The 16,837-nt window shown below is 42.5% G+C and overlaps 1 protein-coding gene across 4 annotated transcripts in view; it reads left to right on the top strand.

The window, feature by feature from the left end:
- Positions 1 to 14,402, top strand: part of PDZD4 (PDZ domain containing 4) — a 91,412-nt gene extending 77,010 nt beyond the window's left edge. For 3 of the 4 annotated variants that reach the window (XM_075184830.1, XM_075184831.1, XM_075184829.1), the window contains 3 exons: positions 3,426 to 3,527; positions 4,843 to 4,953; positions 8,356 to 14,402. In XM_075184830.1, coding sequence (XP_075040931.1) covers positions 3,426 to 3,527; positions 4,843 to 4,953; positions 8,356 to 9,972 — 1,830 coding nt within the window. In that variant the 3' untranslated portion in view covers positions 9,973 to 14,402. The remainder of the gene's footprint in view (positions 1 to 3,425; positions 3,528 to 4,842; positions 4,954 to 8,355) is intronic. The other variant, XM_075184832.1, reaches the window with a different exon arrangement.
- The last annotated feature ends 2,435 nt before the right edge of the window (positions 14,403 to 16,837 follow it).

Here is a 16,837-nt window from a genome sequence, read left to right as displayed (position 1 = left end):
AACGCTTGGCCACTTGTCCCTCTGTCATGGGGATTTGCTCTTCATCCGACATGTCACTCTGTAGCTGGACCGGTTCTGAAAAGAAACAGATATGTAAATGACTGAGGTAAAAGTCAAAAGCACACATCAGACACCAGATTTTCCACTTACCATCTGGATCAATGTGCATCTCGTCCAAATTCTTGCCTTTGAATTCAGCCAGTCTGCCACTCTCAAGAGCCATTAACAGTTTGCTGATCTTGGCGAGTTGGAGGGTACCTTTCAGGAGGTGGTAATACTGCTGGTGCACCCTGATGTCGCACCCAAGAAAGTCTGCCAACTGATCCAGTTCTGTGTCATTTAGTTTGAGGACCTTCGAGAGAGTGGCAATGTGCTTTTGAAGCTACGTGGAAGACAGCGTGTGGGGATGCTTGGCCACACACTCTCGGTGAAACAGTCTTATGCAATCGTAGCCTCTGAAGTGTGACAAGGCAGCTAGTCTGGCGAACATCTAGTCATTTTGGCTATCCATCCACATTTGTCACACTTTTCTGTGAGAAGTTCCATTGCAGCTTGCATGGCTGGTGTCAGCAGGATGGGGACTTTTCTCCCTCAGTTTCCTCAGATATCAATGCGCATCAAGTGCCGGCAGAGCTTCCTCTCAACCTCGGAAACCGCTAAGCACATCTTCGTGGAGATCCGAGGTATCCCTTGAGGAGAAGGTAGTCAGCAACATTTTTGAAACTTCCCCTTCCCTTCTTCGATTGAACAAGATCACCTGTGCCAGGGTGACTTTTGCAAGTAGTTCCCAGTGGTTAACCGTAGGCTCGGTGGATAGCCCACTTCAGTAGGTTTGCTGCTTCTCATAAAGGTACAAGTGCATCTTTTTCATTTCTTCCGTGAAAGGTAAGAGCTGAGGCATGTTCCACTTGGACTCCTTAAGAGTTTTCAAGGCAGCCGATGAGATCAACTTGTTCCATCTCACCTCATATAGCTTCCTGAAATTTTGTGTGTTTCCAACCGCAGCAGTGCAGCCCTCCATCATGGCTCGGCACTCCACAATGCTCACTATCTTTTTGCAGGCCATGCCAGCGAGGGTGTCTTAAATGTACCTGTCTCCTCGTCATAGCCAGCTATCAGCTTCACAGTGTCTACTACGTGCAGAAAGTTTGATGGGGCGGTAAAGTCTTCCATCCTCTCCAAAGAGGTAGCTCTTCCGACCTGTAGCAGTAGCCTGCCCATTTCTCTAAGCTTCTGACGAATGTACTCGTGCCTGCCAACATCTGATCTGACCCGGTTGAACAGATGCTGTCCCATCTGCGTGATGCATCGATCATTTTTGACCTCGAGTAAGACTTCATCTTGGGCCATGTCACTCAATAGCTTCCAAAAGACATCACTGATGTCAGGTGAACGGGCTGAGCAAAGGCACACAGTGACTGGACTCTGTTCTTGCCAGGTGTGAGTTGGTTGCCCCTTCGGTATAGCTTACATCTCTTCATGTGTCGCCACAGGTATTTCCTTGCAATAAGCCCTGGCAGGCTGCACAGTGCATGAAGCCTTCAGCATTTGTCAAGTTTGCATGGGACCAGAACGCCATGGCCTGCCCTCATTGCCTTAGCGTTGTGTGCAAAGTTGCCCCTATTGCGAAGATGTGCCATTTGCATGCACCTTTCTTTTGAGTACTTGGGGAATTTCAGGGCCCAGGCTACTTCAGTCTCATTGCGGTGAACATGCTACATGTGCCGGACAATTTTTAAGTGGGGCTTCTCACGGTACAGAAAGTACTGCTTTTTGTTATACGCCCCGGAGCCATCAGTTTCTGGATATCGTTTGGACAGACACCGCGTCGTCTCTCCGACCCTCTGTGTTTAAAGCACGGCTAGCAGAAGGTCGAGAATGGTCGTACATAGAACTCATCTCTTGGTACATGCACTTTGCTGCGCTGGTGGGCAACAGGGCATCACCGCTGGTGTCTGAACCACTCTCCTCCGAAGTGTCAGTGGCATACTCATCTCCACTGCTCTCTGGGCTATAGTCGAAGCTACCGGTGGGCTCTGTCATGCTTCACTGTCCCCGCTTTACCTTCAGCAGCAGACAGATTCGACTGTGTCCTTACCCGCTTGGTGTACAAAGTGCCGGCAGGATGCAGTCATTTCCTTTTCCTGCTCCTGCTATACATTTGGACGGAATACTGGCCTCTAGCGGTGGGATGCACACACACTTTCTCCCCTCCACATTGGACACACGCACACTTTTGTTCCAACAAATGTGACTCGCAGGGACATTTTTATGCTGAGCATATCAGCAAGGTCCCCTGCATTAATTAGCCGTGAGAAGCTTTGTGGGAACCTCAATTTTTGTCCCCACTACGACTCAGTCCCCCACAGTGTTGGTGTGTGAACAGGTCAAGGCCCCCACAAGCATATGAATGCAAGTACACACACACACACACACACACCTGCACTACTCCATGACACTAGCCTGATCACATGCCATATGTATAGAACATGAATCTACAGGCAGAAGCACAGATACACACAGTACTGAATTTGGCGAGACAGCCATGATTCTAGGGGACTGCCCTGCCATCCTGATTTTTGGGGCTGCTGGGGAATGTGTCCTGCAGGTGTTTCTAGTAAAGAGAAGGGGTTGCTGGGGGCATCCTGGTGCATCAGAATAGATAGGTATGCCCCCTGGTGGACAAGACACTCCCTACCATGACCTGACCACGTTCTCAGCCTGAAGTGGCCATGCCATTTTATCCAAATAGTACACTGCAAATGTTGGGATAGGGATACATATAGGTATAAGTAAGAAACAAACTAAAAAAATAACAAAATAAAACATAGAACCAGCAAAGAAAACAATGTGATAAAAGGAGTAAACGAGGGCCAGTCTGTGACCTTAGGCCTGGGCCAGTGTGCCTTTTGCATAAATATGGGCCTGATAACAGATTTGCAGTGCTTGCTTAAACAGCACAAGTACTAAGCATTAAACACATTTTACAAACCTGCTCCTTAATTGAGCTTACCTTGTTGCAGAATTACTCTAATTGGACAGAGTTCTTCCCTCACTGGTATCCCAAAAACTTGCAAATAAGCAATTAGTAAAAGTTTTATATTCAAATTAGAAGCTCTGAACTGAGAGGGAGACAACGGAGAGTGCAGGGCCGTATACAAACACAGCACACCCTACAGGAAAACTGCCTTCGTCCATTCAGGTGTAATGGGAATTGGGACATCACACCCCTGGCCTAACGTAGAGAATAAAATAACACATTTGCCAAAATATAGTAAGTAGTAAAGTTGGGGCAGTACCCTGTCTATTTTTGTTGATTGCACCAGCGTTATGAAACTCCAACTCTGACGTGAAGGTGCTCTTAATGAGCATTCCCAAACAGTAATTAGTGAGATGGATATACTCATCTTGTCCCTGTTTTTCAGATTAATGGCATGGATGTACAAAATAGGGAAGAGGCCGTGGCAATCTTGACACAGGAAGAGAGCACTAACATCTCCTTACTAGTTGCTCGTCCAGAGACAGAGGTGAGATTATAATTGTTTCATCTATATACAGGTACATATAATATGTGTATAATACCCAAGTGATGCTTATATATACATAAACTGCTGTAAACAATTTCTGTATAAACGGTGAGGAACACTTAGAAGGAACAAATATTTATGGATTGTTATTACTATGTAGATTAGAAGTCACCTTGGATGTCTGTGACATGTACAAAGCAATTAGCAAATGGAATTGGCGCTTGTACATGGCCAAGGAACTGCTCACTGACGTCTAATATCCTTATAATTTACAGTAGAGGATGCATGAAATTGCTTTCAATAGAGGATTTGATACAGTGGTGGAGTAATAAGTGCTGAAGGGGCAGGATTCACAGCTGCTGCATCCATCTGTTATATTGCAGGCATGGATCCTACATGAGATTGCAGTGAGGATGCATCAAAGTGCGTGTGCACAACTTGCATCCATCTTTACAGTCTCATGTACCTTGCACTTGTGGCCCCTTGTGCTTGGAGAGACGGATCAGTGGCCTCAACCTGCAAGAACTGCACAGTAGAGGACCACAAATGCAAATTAAACGCTTCCTCCTTTGAGATTCACTTTATCTTGAGTTACACTCTACAAGATCTAAAGTTTGCACCTCTATAAGCCAAGAGCAAGTTTTGAAATTGATGATGATGATAGTCACATCTTTGGTCTGCACACATCTATATGTTAGATTGCAGGTTCCTTAAGATTCGTGTAACTGAAAATACTGACTTACAAACTTGGCGGATGCATATTTGCTCATACGCAAATGGGGCACCTTTAAGTTTAACTCTAAAATCAAGCCTTGTGCGAGTTAAACATAATAGGCCTTCAAACTAGCTTTTTCCTTCTCATATGTGATCCAGACTGACTCATGTTCTTCCCTTTCACCAGCTTTCATAAATATCTCCTAGTGTTTAAATACAACATTGCTTGTGTAGCGCCACATACTGGCAAACATTGCAGGATATTTCAAAGGGACTTATAATTGATATAATAGTATATATAAAATGTATCCGCTAAGTAAAACCAGTTTATATGCAGAATGGGCTTCATTTAAAAGGTATCACAGCTAAAATCCAATCCAATATCAACCATTGATGTTGCGCTGTTATTCCAATTTGAGGACCACTTGCTGGTCTGCAAACCATAGTAAAATTAACAGTCCAAAAAAGAATTCTATTAATATAATCTTTAAATGAAGCCTCTGACTATAAGTGATGGACACCAGTATCATATACTTAAATACATACTGACATAACCCTGTGTGAGAGAACCATGACAGGATTCTCCTCTGGTTCCTCCTAGATGGGCAGGAGATGGAAAGATAGTGACAGAGAGGACTTCTTGGATGATTTAGTATCTGAAAATGAGGAGGAACTGCAAGCACAGAGGCTGAACTCCCCACCACAGCAACAGGTACAGCGCTAGCACCAAAACACTATTGTGGTACCATCGTTCCAACTTATCCATGGGCAGCACAGTGGTCTAGTGGTTAGCACTGCTGCCTCACAGCACTGGGGTCTTGAGTTTGATTCCTGACCATGGCCTTATCTGTGTGGAGTTTGTATGTTCTCCCCTTGTTTGCGTGGGTTTCCTCCAGGCGCTCTGGTTTCTTCCCACATCTAAAAACATACTAGTAGGTTAATTGACTGCTATCAAAAATTGTCCCTATTCTGTGTGTTAGGGAATTTAGACTGTAAGCTCTATTGGGGCAAGGACTAATCGAGTGTGTTCTCTGTACAGCGATGCGGAATTAGTGGTGCTTTATTATTGCTCCTTTCAAGCCCATCTATACTAGCCCTGTCACTTATATATGTAATGATTTATAATTAGCAGCAATAATGAAAGTCCCCTTTAGCCATGTATTAAACATGTTCAATGTTGGTTCTATATGCTGTAGGTGTTAGCAAATGAATATTTATTAAAGATCACATTTGCAATAAACTATAGCAACTAGTCACCCAGCAGCTTTGATCAGTCCTAGTGCACGTCAAACAGTGGAGATCATTTGCTTTCATTGCATGTGGGTGCAATATTTGCATTGAACACAGCAACCAATTGGACTCTTGCTTTCATTATCTAACTTTCACTAAACTGATAACAGCTAATTACTGATTGGTTGCTGTGTTAAAATGAGTCCTGTTGAAGGCAGATGCCTGGTTGCTATGGGTTACTGCACATTTGCACTTGCCTAGTAAATTGTAAAGTTAATAAATGACCCACACAGATACCACACATATACTAAAATCTTTTGGATTACATTTTGGGGTCTCTAAACAGGGACTTCCAAAAAGCCAGATGAAAGCTTCTAATACCAAACCTTATATACCACACTTTTTGTAACCCCAGTAGATATGTACAACGCTAGATTCTCACATCTCCATAATTACTCCAAAGTAAAGATTGGATTTTGGCATTGTTTGGTCAAAGCGGGAACATGCACAACAACAGCACAAAGATGGCAACTAGTGATGAGGATCTCAGAGTCACTATTTTAGGCAACTTTATGGTTGGCAATGACGCAATTGAATGCTAGGTTGCATAGGAAGGGGAATTAGTAGTAGAGAGAGATGATGTCTTTATATGGGTCATTAGTAAGACTACTGTTCAGTTCTGGAGGCCATAGGACATAAATAATTGTGCTATGTGGTTTTTATCTGGCATCAATCTCTGTAAGGGCTAGATTTACTAAACTGCGGGTTGGAGAAAGTGGAGATGTTGCCTATAGCAACCAATCAGAATGAAGCTGTCATTTTGTAGAATGTACCAAATAGACGATAACTTGCATCTGATTGGTTGCTATAAGCAACATCTCAACATTTTCAAACCTGCAGTTTAGTAAATATACCCCTATGTTTTTATGCCTAAAACTATGAAGAAGACTTGTTACTCTTTGGATCAAAACTGAAATATATGGAAAAAATTGGAACATTTTAATACAACGAAGGCAGGGACCGTTTATAAAATTAGCCACTGTCAAAGAGAACTGCTAGGTAAGCCAAGGGAAATCAGACAATATGATAATATTGAAAAAACAAAGAAGAGGAGGCGCCCAGATTGTGTAGTATTTTTCAGATGTTGGTTATTAAGTGGATTATCCAATAGGTACAATATATAAACTAAGGCTAGGTACACACTGAAACATTTTCGTCCAAAAATCGGGCAAATCAGCCGACATACGACTGTCCGGTCGGAAGCCGGGTTAGTGTGTATAGTGACACAAAGGTCTAAAGTCATGCCAAAGTGCCAATTGTCGGCTCATTTGGTTGGTCGTACTGTTTAAAATTTTACAATCAATCACCAACCGATCATGTAGTGTGTCATTTCCTATAGATCCATGCCAAGTGCCAAGTTCCGCGACTCCTTCGGGGGCATGTGTATGTTATTTTCTGATGGCTGTACCAGTCCCACGTGGTATAGTGTCTGCGTGTCTCTCATTTTGTAATTAGGTGCTTTTAGCGGTAAAGCAATAGCAGGTGTCTATTACATTAATGCGTATAGCATATGTCTGTCAGTTTAATTATAAGCCTTTGTCAGTGTAGTCTTATAACAAACAAAGTTTTATATATATATGTGTATATGTTATGTCTGCATCCTTAATTATAGCTATGTGTCACTTGATTGTACACTCAATACACATTAACAAAAAGGTTAAATATGCAGGGACATGCAGAGAATGAGTCTCCCCTCTTGAAGTACTCTTTGGTCCAACAAGATCTATTCTTTCTCCTTTTTTTCCCTTCGGGTCTGTACTTGCAGTCTTCTTGCCACAGTGAGCAGAAAAAGAGCAGTTGCTTTTTGTTCTTCCAAAGTATCCATATTAGTAAAAATATTTTTTCTATGTGCGTTTGAGAACGAACGTACAATGTACACGTGCTAGTGAATGTATGAAGAAAACGCGTTGCCTTTTTTATGAGGTTTGGGGTGGTTACTATTGAACATGCTCTGCCCCTTATTTAAATTCCTTGGGGATGTCGTTACATAGTCGTTTCAGTGTGTACAAATTTTTAATCTTTGTTCATGACAATATGGCAGTGAAAAGTCGCTTCCCTGACTGTCGGTCTTTCGTTAATAGCCTAAAACGTGACTAGTGTGTACGCATTAATTGTCCGAGTGATCGACCTTCGGTTGAAGGGAAAGTCGTAGATAGCACGTTGGTCGGAAAATTCTTCAGCCTAAGGGATGGCTTTGACAATGTCTTAAAGGCGAAACGCGTGGAGTATGGGACGCCTCACATAATCTACTCTAAACTCAGATAAATCTGAGAATTAATCCAGACACCTCTCCTCTTTCCCTGGTTTTACCGAAGGGAACTTACAAACTTCCTTTTGGGGCATAATGGGCTACAAGTGGTTAATCGGGAGAGCTGCATTTGGACTTTGACTTTATGATTCTTGTACGTATGTTTTATCCTTTGATTACATTCATATAGCTCTATACTGCGCTAGGAGATTTTCATCCTGATAGCTTTCACTTGCAGTTTGTCTGATTGAGAAGGAATGGGTACAGTTTCCCTAAATATTGAAAAGATTATCCGATAAACCATCCACTTTATAATCTAAAAAATATGGCACAATCGTGGCACCTCCTCCTTTACATTGATCCAGTAATTTCCTGACCACTGAAAGAAGGGTTTTTTGAGGAAGGGTGACCAAAACAGAAAAGACGTTTAATCTTGAACATGTTTAGCTCTCCATCATCTGTGATCTGTGCAATATAATAACCAGCTGTAGACCACTCTTAAATCTATTAATTTTATAATTCCTTTACTTATGTTCTGTTTTATGTTTCTTATGTTATATTATTTTCTACTTTTAGGTTGAGAATGAGGAAGCTGAAGCCAGCCCCAAGTCTCCACGACCTTTCCCTCACCCTGCAGGTTTAAGCCGTAGTCAGGAACTGGACAGTGGAGTTGGAAGGACAGATGAGAGCACTCGCAATGATGAAAGTTCTGAACACGACATTTTGGGAGATGATCAAACAAGCAGTGCAAATACACCAGGTAGTCAACGTCGTCTACGCTTCTTGCGTGCAGACTCCCAGCATCCTCTCCAGTGCCGTGAATTCCATCACAGTCTGGACTCCCTGCTTGCAGCAGATGGGTCAGCACCTTACAATGAGGTTCTCCCACCAGTTGCAGGGCTAACAGATGAGGAGTACGAGCGGTACCGAGAACTACTGGAAATCACCTGCCATCTGGAGAATGGAAATGGACCTGCCTTCCTTTATGCTTCACGACAAGGTGGGCTAGACGTAAATCGCAATGAGAGTGTCTTACGGGAGATGGCGGTGCTGGAGGAGGAATTGCGGCATCTGGAGTTCAAATTCCGCAATGTTCTACGAGCACAAAAGATGCAGCAATTGCGAGAACGTTGCATGAAAGCTTGGCTTCTGGAAGAAGAGGACAGTCTCTATGAGTTTGTGGGTGGGGGCGGTGCAAACAATGATATCTCCACAAAACTTCCAGATATCACCGAGCTGCCAGAAAGGTCAGACAAAGACAGTACCAGTGCATATAACACTGGCGAGAGCTGTCGGAGCACTCCACTTATGATGGAACCACCTTTACCACTGGACAGTCCTTTGAGGAGAATTAATGAACCTTCTGGTGCATTTTGCCAAGCAGCAGAAGGGATCTCCTCTAATGCTAACATGAACAGAGGGCATTGCAAAAATGTGCCTCCATACCCTGGTAGTCCAGAGCCTGTGCCATCCAAATTTCGCTCTCTATGCCGGGATGGGCGGCATACGACAGAGGATAGATTAAGAAGAGCAACAAAACATGCGAATGAGTTAGAACGGGGGAGCCGCGAGCATAGCCCATACCTCAGCAGACGCCATCATTCCCATGCAGGGGAACGTTACCGAAGCTGCCTCCAGCTGGCCCAACCAAGAAGTCTTGATGAACTGGATGTAGACCCTACATGCGGAAAGGCTATGGGGGCTACACAGGTCAACCACTCTCAACCAGAACCAAGAATGGAATGGAAGGTAAAAGTGAGGAGTGATGGCACACGTTATGTGACTAAACGTCCTGTTAGAGACCGCCTACTAAAAGCAAGAGCTATGAAAATCAAAGAGGAGCGCAGCGGGATGACCACCGATGACGACGCTGTGAGCGAGATGAAGATGGGGCGTTATTGGAGCAAGGAAGATAGAAAGCGGCATCTAATGCGAGCTCGGGAGCAAAGGAAGAGAAGGGAATTCATGATGCAGAGCAGGTTAGACTGCTTGCGAGAGCAACAACAACAGCAAGGTGCCGAGGGCAAGGGTGAGATGAGCATTATTGCCCTTAGCCACCGGAAGACTATGAAGAAGCGCAACAAGAAGATCTTGGATAACTGGATCACCATCCAGGAAATGTTGGCCCATGGCACACGATCAGCTGATGGCAAACGGGTTTACAATCCCCTGCTTTCCGTTACCACAGTCTGAGCGGCAGCTGGCATGCCTACCAATCTCTTTGCCAAATGAAAACTTATCTATTTTCTGTCTTTGTGCCACACCATTTCTAGATATGCCTTCTTTTACTTGATTACAATATTCTCTTACTTCCCATATGCTTTTTGTTTCCTTTCTTCTGTCTTTCAGAATATCTGAGAGGTATTTAAAACACAGGGTTAACTTTCAAACCAGTTCTTGCTTGTAGTTTTCACAGCTTCAAGCTTCAAGTTCTTGGTTTTGACTGTAGCAGTTGTTAAGCAAGACTGATCTGTAAAGACTGTTGGATGTCACAATCTACAGTCAAACTTATCCTAGATGGAATAAAAATGGAGCACAAGTTTGTTTCCTATAGCTACTGTACTTGGAAAGGTTTTTTTTTTGGCTTTGAGGATGAATGGAACAGCCTTTGCCGATATAACTTCTGTGCTGTTTCTCTCTAAAGGTGTGGTCCTTTCACAAGGCTTTGTTGAGAAATATGGGCGCGGAAATACAAAACAAACTAAACACTGCCATCCAGTGGCTAAAGAGCACATGGACAGCTATAATAACCAGCAACGTACAAAATTTTGAAGGACACTAATAGCACAGAGGTGGTTGTGAGATTTGGATAAAGAATCTGCCTTTTATCTTGTGGACATATCTGCACATTACAAGGATGGCTTTGTGCAGACTTATGTCTTAGAGAATTTAACCTGTCTGTTGTTTCCAATGTGATTGTGACCTCTGTTTGATCCTATTTATTGTTAGGTTTTCACTATTCTGTTTGACTTTGAATGTATGAGCCTGGGAGAAAGGAAAGACGTGTATTTGTTACAATAGAAGCATGAGGTGGAAGTATATTTGCTGGATTTTCTTGGTCCATTTTAGTTTTGGTTTTTTTCTTAAAATCAGGAATAACCTAGATAGCTCTTGAAGTGTGAGAAACCTTAAAATATGTCCTTGATTTTACCACCTTCAGTTTTGTGTCCTCCAAGTCACTGGTACTAAACACGACATGAAAACTCAAGGGGCTTGTCACATTCTAGCTGGAAAGCTTTATAGCGCTTGAATCGATTGAATGAGACATTGCTGTAAACACGAAAAGAAAACATTAAAAGCCCATTACAAGAACAAATCATTGTATGTCTAAAGTTTACAATGGGTTTTAAGCCCAAGTGCCCCAGGTCTGCAGTCTTGACTAGTGACATCCAAAAAGTATTAAAATAGTAACTAAATACAAACCCCTAGTAATGTGATACAGAGGGGTGTAGACAAACCCTATCAGGCTGGGAGTGCCGAAAAAGAGTAAATCTCAATCTGGCTGCTGAAAAGATAACTCTTGGCATCCCCTTTATACAACTAACACTGTAGAACCTCATCATAACCATTTATTTATATAGCGCCACCAATTCCGCAGTGCCGTACAGATGTATTTGTCATTGACATCAGTCCCTGCCCCATTGGAGCGTACAGTCTAAATTCCCTAACATACACACACGGTGGCAATGAAGTTATCGGTGCTGTAAACACCGACACTGTTTACTCCTACATAATTATTCCGATAATGAACAGAGCGACATAGAAAAAATTACTACTTACCAGTAAAGAGACACAGAGGTAATCCGATAACAGGACATCGCAACACTTCCAAATGACGTCAGTTGCGTGCGCGACTTGGAAATTTTGGCTTTTAAAGCTGCAACGCACTGACCCAGGTGAGTATTACCGTTACGTTAGGGGTTAGGGTGAGGGTTAGGAGTTAGGATTACGGGTTAGGGTTAGGAGTTAGGGTTAGGAATAAAATTAATATAACCATAGTCCGTGCGTTGCCGCTTTAAAAACAAAACAAAAAACAAAGTTGCGCACGCAACTGACGTCATTTGGAAGTGTTGCGATGTCCTCTCATCGGATTTCCTCTGTGTCTTTTTACTGGTAAGTAGTAATTTTTTCTATGGCGCTCTGTTCATTATCGCAATAATTATGTAGGAGTAAACAGTATCGGTGTTTACAGCACTGATAACTCGTATTACACCCCACACACAGACTAGGGTCAATTTGTTAGCAGCCAATTAACCTACTATTATGTTTTTGGACTGTGGGAGGAAACCAGAGCACCTGGAGGAAACCACACAAAAAGCACAGGGAGAACATACAAACTCCACACAGATAAGGCCTGGGTCCGAAATCGAACTCATGACCCCAGTGCTGTGAGGCAGAAGTGTTAACCTCTGAGCCACCATGCTGCCTAGGAGTCCCTCCCTTGCAACTCTTGCCTTTTGCAAGATAATTAACAGCAACACTTATTCCAGGACCCAAGTTAGCTCACTAAACAGCTTGTGAAAACCTACCTATAGTCATGCTTACATTCAGAATTCTCTGGGCAATTATGAGAGGAGAATACAGGTAGCGGAACTGTAGCCATCACAGGGGGTGCGGAAGCTATGGGACCTGGAGGTGAGGGGGTTCGGCCTTTCCAACCGATATGCCTGCCCACGCTCGGAGCATATGCGGGGGTCAGCACATGCCCAGTGAAACCCCATTTCCAGAACTGAAAGCCCAAATGATCCCCAAGCATGTTTAGGAGAGCAGAGCGGGGTCCTACGGAGGTATAGCAAACATTGAGGGGCAGTTTTGTACTACGTCCTCTGCAGGTAGCAGAGGTCACGACTGCCTTGTGGAGAGACCAATAGTCAAATGGAATAAAAAATGAATTCTGCTTGATGTTCTCCTTTAAAGAATTGAAATATGAGCTGTGTCTATTTTCTCCCAAATACCTTGAGAATTGGCTGACGCACTGACCTATGAAAATTAGACTCAAATAGACAAAATCTCAAATATCCTTAAAAAAAATGTATTTCCTTATTTGTAGAAAGTATATACAACACTTAGGGATCTATTTATCACAGTGGAAGGTGGGCTTCCAGCTCCACTTTTCCAAAACAATTTAAATAAGTTAAAAAAATTATTTTTTTTTTAGAAAAAATAGAAAAAAAAATGTTTTCTTAAATTTAGTTTATAAAAAATGCTTTATTTCAATAATAAAGTATTTTTTCTTGGGTGTAGAGAGAATGCTATCGCCATCCTGACATGGCCTTAGTGATAGGAGGACGGGCATTAGTACTCACCGGCCGGGGCTTTGATAAGTATGGAGAGCTCCAGTTTCTTGCTGGATTTAGGGCTTTCCTCCCTTTGATAAATATACCCCCATTGTTTTGTGTAATCTCTCTGTACAGGTAATAAACTCAGGGGGTTGTATCTGCCATCTCTTTGCCTGCTCGCTGATTATGCCACAATGGTGTCAACAGTATGCCTTGCCACTAGGTCAGGGAGGGACGTGAAGAGAAAGGGAATATGGGGAAAACATTACAATGAATGGGATCTCTCTTAATTGATGAGCTCTGATAGCAGTCTAAGCAGCACCACCATAGAAACTAGATAACGTTCTATAACAAAGATATTTGTATACATTGGTCCCTTAGGGCCTGATTCATTAAGGAAGGTTAAGCAAAAATAAGTAAGTAAGGCAAAACCATGTTGCATTGGAGGGGGAGGTTAATTTTAAATGTGATGGCAGATTTATATTTGGGGTAAGTCATGTACTAGATCAACTTTAAATTTCAGTGTACAAGTATTTGTATGCTACATGAAAAAACAGCCAGTAGTTAATCAATGTGCAAAATAATAAACTAATTTGCACGACTTGCATTGTAACATGGTTTTGTCCAGAAAATTTGAGTAACAAAACTTACTCAATTTGTTGCTTAACTTTCTTTAATGAATGAGGCCCAATATCAAGAACTCATACTAGAACTAACAGGAGCAGATCTTATGTGAAATTCATAAACCTAAACCGCAGACATATTTGGTTAAACATTTTATAATATCACCCTAGCTGTACACGCTACTGAACACCATTTAAGATTGGAAGAGTAGATCCCTTTGCGGTTTTAGTGGCCTGTCCGCGTTCGCTTGGGTTGTCTGACAGCAAATTGGTGAACTGGCTGAGGGAGAGAAGACGGATTTAAGTAGGTGTCCCCAGTTGTACAGGTAAGTAGCAGGTATAGATCGAACAACACAAGCATAGTAAATTTACTCCTATGATTGATTGTACTATGAGTTTCTCCTATTGCATAAGGTAAAACCATAATTGTAAATTCAGCCAGCAAAATACGGAAAAAAAAAAAGGGATTGGGGAATAGCAAACAGTCCTATCAAAAACCAGCACTCCCGTAGACGGCCTTCTTGCTCAGCATCCTTCATTGCAGTGGGGCCTTCCCGGTCCAGCTCTCAGGCTCAGTGAGTAGATGGTGACTGAAAGTCTAGTGTTTGATTTTTCTTGTGGGTTACATGTTTGACATTCTTTAAATCACCATTGTTACTGTGTCTCATCTTCTCTGCTACTGGGTCGAGAATCTTAATAAACTGTTACGTTTCTAATAGGAGGGAAACTGTGTGATGCCTTTTTTTTTATTATTTGTTTGTTTACTAAATTTTTCCAAATTATCATCAATGAACCATTATTATGGGTACAATATGAATCACACTGTGTGTTTACTGAAGCAGTTAAAGCAGGAATCAAAATTAGATGAAATAATAGTGAAGTTTAATAAAATTAACACACATGACGGCAATATTGCAGGGCCCTTAGGCTGGAGTGTAGCAAATCATAGTACACAGCAAACAGTCCCGGTTATGGATTAAAAATAATAACAGCCACAATAACATAGAAGCAGACACATAATAAGCCCTGCACCCGATCCAACCAATTTCCCCCAAAACACCCATTTTTGGATGAAAGTCCGCCCATTTCCACAGAAGTCATGCCCCTTTTGAGGTCCGCGATTCGGCACTGTCCCGCCAAAATCAGGACGGTTGGGAGGTATGAGCAAAAATTGCTGAAGTGCAGGTAAACTCAACTTGAACTCATAATATAGAGTGGCAGGATTACATGGATAATAGCTAGAAGGTGCAATGGGGAAATAATCCAATCAAATAACAAGCAGCCATGATCAGGAATCTGAGGAGATGTAGGAAAACAGGAATACACTAGTGGGACACTGGAACAAAAGGCTGGATCAAGCTGGAGATTAGAACACCAATCTGCACATAGGCACAAACAGTGACCACAGCCATGAACAGAGCAAGGGGCAGGAATATAAAGCAGGGAGGCAGATAATCAGGTGAGAAAGGAGAGGAACCCCACACAGGTAAAAAGTCCACAGGTGAGATACACAAATTCCAAAACAGCATCCCCTCTGGTGGAACAGAGGAACTGCATGCCACATGTTCAAGACAAAGCCTCAACAATCACATTTCTCCAGTAGGGAGCAATTCTGGAATATATCAAATAGATTTCAAATTTACTAGAAGATATATATATATATATATATATATATATATATATATATATATATATATATATATATATTTCACTAAAAAGACGGAAATACACAAAATCATCATTATGTAATTTTAAATTAGAGGAAAAATATGCAGATTGAAACAATCAGTCCTCGTACAGAGCAGGCTTTGGTTTCTAATGCTCGTCATCTGGCTAAGGCTAGCAGTTCAACATAAATCAGCAGAAATAAATTAATACAAGCGTCAAACAATACTTTTAGCTTTCAAGCATCAGGGTCATCTAAGGAAAACTCGGCTGCTTTTTTGTTCAGTTGTTATTACTCTGATACCATAAACTGCTTCTACACCGCTGTACACGACTGTTTATTACCATGTACCACTTGTGAGGCTGTGTCCAGAGGGACGTGCAGCCATAAGGGTTATAGTGAGGTAAACTGCAAGGAGCCTAAGGGCCCTCCACTATAATTAATACACTAAGCGCCTTCTTATGACAAAAGGTATTCACACTCTCACATCTAATCTATTGTAAGTAATTGAAAAGAACTGAGAATAAAGAAGGAATTGTGGGAGGGAGCGAGAGGAGCATAGGGTATGTCTAACTTACAGGTAGTTGTTCTGATATTGTTGATTGCTTTGATCCTGTGTAATTTTGTGTGAAGAATAACTTTAGGACATCGGTGGGCTCTTTTCAACGATCCCCTTAGAGAGTTCATGATCCCGTTGTAACGCAGTTGCGGTAACTTACCAATGTATCCCAAAACTAGTGAAACGTGTTTGCACATGACAATAGTACAACACAGCAAAAACACATTTTTTTGGCGCTTTCACTAATACAGATTAATAGCGATCCTTGTTTGACCATTTATTGAAAAGGCGCTGGTTATTTGGATGTGGTGTGTATGTGCCCAGACTGATCGATATTTAATGCGTTCTGTTTGAGTTTTATGTTAGCTTGTGGGGGTGCTAAATAAGATGCTTTCCATCTTGGGTTGTCTGTAGTTGGGTCTGACAGTAGTTGGGTCTGGTTGTCTGTAGTTGGGTCTGGTTTTCTGTAGTTGGGTCTGGTTTTCTGTAGTTGGGTCTGGCTGTCTGTAGTTGGGTCTGGCTGTCTGTAGTTGGGTCTGGTTGGTCTCAGTTGGGTCTGACTGTCTGTAGTTGGGACTGGCTGTCTGTAGTTGGGGGTGGCTGTCTGTAGTTGGGTCTGGCTGTCTGCAGTTGGGACTGGCTGTCTGCAGTTGGGACTGGCTGTCTGCAGTTGGGACTGGCTGTCTGCAGTTGGGTCTAGCTGTCTGCAGTTGGGACTGGCTGGCTGTAGTTGGGTCTGGTTGGTCTCAGTTGGGTCTGACTTTCTGTAGTTGGGACTGGCTTTCTGTAGTTGGGACTGGCTGTCTGTAGTTGGGGGTGGCTGTCTGTAGTTGGGTCTGGCTGTCTGCAGTTGGGTCTGGTTTTCTGTAGTTGGGTCTGGTTTTCTGTAGTTGGGTCTGGCTGTCTGCAGTTGGGACTGGCTGTCTGCAGT

This window comes from Mixophyes fleayi, chromosome 9 (genome assembly GCF_038048845.1).
Source record: "Mixophyes fleayi isolate aMixFle1 chromosome 9, aMixFle1.hap1, whole genome shotgun sequence".
Taxonomy (NCBI): Eukaryota; Metazoa; Chordata; class Amphibia; order Anura; family Limnodynastidae; genus Mixophyes; species Mixophyes fleayi.
The sequence above is the reverse complement of the archived record's forward strand: the minus strand, read 5'-3'. Positions and strand labels throughout refer to the sequence as shown.